This window comes from Colias croceus, chromosome 20, assembly GCF_905220415.1.
Source record: "Colias croceus chromosome 20, ilColCroc2.1".
NCBI lineage: Eukaryota > Metazoa > Arthropoda > Insecta > Lepidoptera > Pieridae > Colias > Colias croceus.
Window position 1 is genome coordinate 4,837,879 of NC_059556.1, and position 4,337 is coordinate 4,842,215.

The window sequence follows — 4,337 nt, forward strand, 5'->3', positions numbered from 1 at the left end:
ACGCCACTGCATCTAGACCATAATATTGTTTGGAGAAAAGCACGTAATGTTAATATGGTGGTGGTATCAGGTGGCATCTTTGGCTTACTTTTACTCTTCTTGCTTTTACTATTCCGTACACCACTATTTTCTTTTTTTAGAAGTGGCACCACCTAGTTGACGAAAATACTGTGCGAAAATATTATGGCTTTAAGATTGCGACTGAAGGACTTGTATCCTTAGTTATGAATAAATTATTAAAAAAAAAAGAAAATGAAAATTGGACATGTCACAGGTGAATGACAGCTGACGTAGGTGTCATGTGGGTATCATGTTTCAAAACACGCGCTAGGAATTATTTGTATTTTGTTTTGTTGATGAATTTTGAATTTGATAATTTGAAAAAAAAGTGGAAGTTGTAAGTTTAAATAAGAAAACTATGGAAAGTATAAACGAGGAGTATATCAAAAATATATTAGAATGTGTTGCAATTGACTCCAAAATAGAAAACTGGAAATATGAAAAAGAAACTTTCGTAAACGTTGCGCAAAATTATTTTGGACTTATTATTCCTATTTCTTTAGTCGGTCGCAATCAAAAGGGAGAAGTAGTTTTGAATCTTGTTTTAAAATTAGCTCCAACAGATGAGAGATATCGTGTAAGCGGTGCTGTTACGATATTTTTTGCGAAGGAAATTTTTGTATATTCCTCTGTCCTACCAAAGTACCAGGATATTCAGAATAACATAACTGGTTTATTAGGATTCGTCGTGCCAAAATGTTATTATATAAATAACGATTATTGTAAGGAAGCTATTGTTATGCAAAATATGTGTGCGGAAGGTTATCACCCATTCACTAAAGATGTATTTTTGGATATAGAACACTTGCTTTTATCAGTGAAATGTTTGGCACAGTTTCATGCTCTTTCGTTTATTCTAAGGGAGCGAGAAGCAGCTTTGTATGTAACGGCAAAAAGTACATGTGTCCCATTGAATAGGGAAAATAATAAGCGATTTATGGATATATTGAAGGATAGGTTGAATAAAGGTTTTATTAAGTTTTCTAATACTCAATATGCGGCATTATTTAAAATATTAGAAACAGAGTGTGAAAATTTTGCTGAAGCTATGTATAACTCTGTAAATGAAACATGCTTATGCCATGGAGATATATGGAAAGAAAATTTACTTTTCAAATATATGGTAAATTGCACTCTTACTTTTATCATATTTATTGTAATTAAAAATTGTATAATGTGTTGTAATTTTTATTTCAGGATGGCCGCCCAATCTCTGTTTGTATGATAGACTATCAAACAACAAGAATGTCAAGTCCAGCGTTTGATGTCCTCTATCTAATAATAACAGGTTCTACATCACAATTTCGGAGTCAGCATTTCAAACAACTATTGGATACATATTTCCAAACTTTAGAAGAAATTCTGCTTGAAGCAAATGTGCCAAATGGATATTCTAGGCAATTGTTTGAAGAAGACTTGAAAACAGTTGGACCAGCATGTTTTTGTATAGCTAATACTGCAATATGGTTATCTAGTGGTTTACAGCAGGAAGGACATGTAAGAAGTAAAATTGTATTGGAAACGGAACAAGACAAAGAAACGGCTGTGAAAGTATATAAAAATAGAGTTAAGGATATTATTGATGATCTGAATACATATGGCTTTTTAAATGTGCCAATGCTTTGATATATTTTTGAGGATCCTTTTTGTAAATAAGATAATGATTTATTTAATATGGGATATTTTTATTTTTTATAAGCGGTATTGTTGAAAATTATGAAGTAGTTACATTGTTTGTTATTGTTTTGTTAATTCATGATATTAAAAAAAAAACTTTTAGTTACTATAGTTGAGAATTTTTATTTACCCAAAGATATTTCAAAAATGCATTATACTCCTCAGTTATTTATTGAATGATCATAATATATAATATGGTAGTTATTAATACCTACTTTTAAATGCTAAAGAGGAAAGATTTTTTCTCGATTCCCAAAATTGATTTTACTAGTTGAAAAATTTTTTTTTTCTGAGTGTTACAAAGAAAAAGCAGCTGTGATTAAAAGCAATGTAATGTGTTTAAAAGTAAACTGTGTAATATTTGACTAAATAATAAATACTTGCAATATAATATATAAATTATAAACATGGGCTCTGGCCTGCTAGAGTGTTTGTTATGTTATAAGTGTTATAAAATCTTGTTTTTTCTCTAATTACGCTTCAGAAACTTAAAATAATAAAATATATATATGAAAAATGAACGCTCTATGTACGTGATGCAATAAGCATCGTCATACCAATTTCCACTCAAAATTAACCTGGTCCTTCATATTCGATAGAGCTTGAAGCTCAAAGCGGTCTCATGAGATAAATCTATAGAAATCAATTAAGCGAATTTATTACATTCTACTATGTACTCAAAGCGAAATGATCCAACAGACTTTACACAAGGTTTTCATCCGAGTCCACAAATCAAAGGGGTTTAAAATCATCGCTGGGCATTAAAACACTTCGTAGAAATAAACGCTGGACCAGTTTAATCTCTTGAATTGATAATGCAAATTCTTCCACGTTCCCACTTGCAGCTGCTATATTCACGAATTGTAAATTACTGTTTAACTATTTTCAATAAGGTTTTATATAGTGGGTGGGTTATTTTATTACCTGAGAGATGGCTGAGAAAACCATAACTTATACATACCGTTTTTATGTTACTGTTTTACTTATAATCAACCTTAACAAACAAATATTAAAAAAATACAAAAAGTTAAAAGATTAATCTTTCCCCTAGATACTTAAGTTGTTAGTTCTATAAGTATAGACCTCTTTAAAAAGACACGTAAATTCACTTACCTAATAGATTTCAGATATTCTAAACTGTTAACGGTCTCACACAAATTGTTCTCATTTACATGAAAGCCGGATATAATGTATTTTAGATCGCTAGTTATGACTACAACGTGGTCTTAAATTGCAGATATCATTGGATTGTGAATAGGCGCTGTTAAGTCTCTCAAGTAAAAATATGTATCTACACAGTAGATACGAACGTAGAAAATTGTAAATAATATGTAGATATAAATGGTTTATATATTAAAAATGTATATTACCTACATTAACAGAAGTCTGCTTTCATAATCTCTAATTGTGTCACTAGTAACCACTTTAAATGTAAACTACAGTGAAACCTGGTTAAGTGAGACATCAAGGGACCTGCAATGTCGTTTCACTTATAGAGGTATTCCACACCCAATGTCTCAGATATACAGGTAGGTATAAATAAATATCTGTCTCATTTACAGAGGGTTCCATTAATAGAGGTGAGAATACAGGTTCATAAATGGATATTAACTTCAGTTTTTCACGTAATGATAACGATTGTAGCTTTCGTTTTGACATTTTTCAAATAAACCTGTATGATAGTAAAGCGAAACTAAAACTGAAGGTAATTGAAGCTCAAAATTTGTACTTACGTACTTGGAATTACGTGTGGAATTTGTGGGTAGAATAAGAATGAGTAAACAAACAATGTTATCTCAGTTACAGAGGTTAATGCATATAAAATTTACTCGCTGTCTCAGTTATAGAGGTAACTATGATGATAAATCGAAAGAACAAATCCCAGATATAGAGGTTTACCTCGTCCCACTAACAGAGGTAATTCAGTGCCAAAGTGTTGGGACCTCAGCATGAGTTCCAGTTATGGAGGTTTCTCACTTATCCAGGTCCCACTTAACCAAGTTTCACTGTACTTGTAAACTGTGCAGGTTTTTTTGTTGTGTTCCTGAATTCTGCAATTTTATCCTTTTTAATAATGAAACTCAGAGGAAGGGCGAACAATGTACTCTTAAAAGTTAGTCAAAATGTTAAATTAAAGTTTCGTCGTCGTAGGCAACGGACTAATTTTGAAAGAAAACGCCTGAAATATTTCTACGGACATGGCTCTTTCTTCACCTAGAAAAAATTCTAAATTTTTTTCATATCGGTAAATAAGATTAATTTAAAATGTAATATTATTTCGTACATCTTTTAGATGCTATTATTGATATAATTATTGAATTTACAGAATTATAAATTTTCAATCAGATCAAATTTTCTTTGATCGCAAGATCACGCTCTGTGTCACCTAAATTATTCATATCATTTATTTAAGACTTGTTAAAAAGTTTGCACTAATAACGAATTACTAAAGTTAGAGCCTGGTTGGTATGCTCGTGTTAAAACTGACTGTTGAAGTTTGAAACATTTTGAACTAGGGCAAATAAATGCTCCACTAAACTAAGCGCAAGCTACGTTTTAAGAAAGGAATTGCGGAAACTGGCTTTAGGAAGTTTTGTAGT

At 31.1% G+C, this 4,337-nt stretch overlaps 1 protein-coding gene across 1 annotated transcript; it reads left to right on the forward strand.

The window, feature by feature from the left end:
* The first annotated feature begins 307 nt into the window (after positions 1-307).
* Positions 308-1,833, forward strand: LOC123700735. The gene is made up of 2 exons (XM_045648050.1): positions 308-1,183; positions 1,258-1,833. Exons 1-2 carry the CDS (start codon positions 419-421, stop codon positions 1,684-1,686), a joined length of 1,194 nt encoding a protein of 397 aa, XP_045504006.1. The 5' UTR covers positions 308-418; the 3' UTR covers positions 1,687-1,833.
* Positions 1,834-4,337: the final 2,504 nt, after the last annotated feature.

Excerpts from the sequence above, each read along its gene's own strand:
- LOC123700735 (XM_045648050.1), top strand. The coding sequence starts at position 419 with ATGGAAAGTATAAACGAGGAGTATATCAAAAATATATTAGAATGTGTT. Across the intron at positions 1,184-1,257 it reads ATTTACTTTTCAAATATATG|GATGGCCGCCCAATCTCTGT; the intron begins GTAAATTGCACT and ends TTTTTATTTCAG.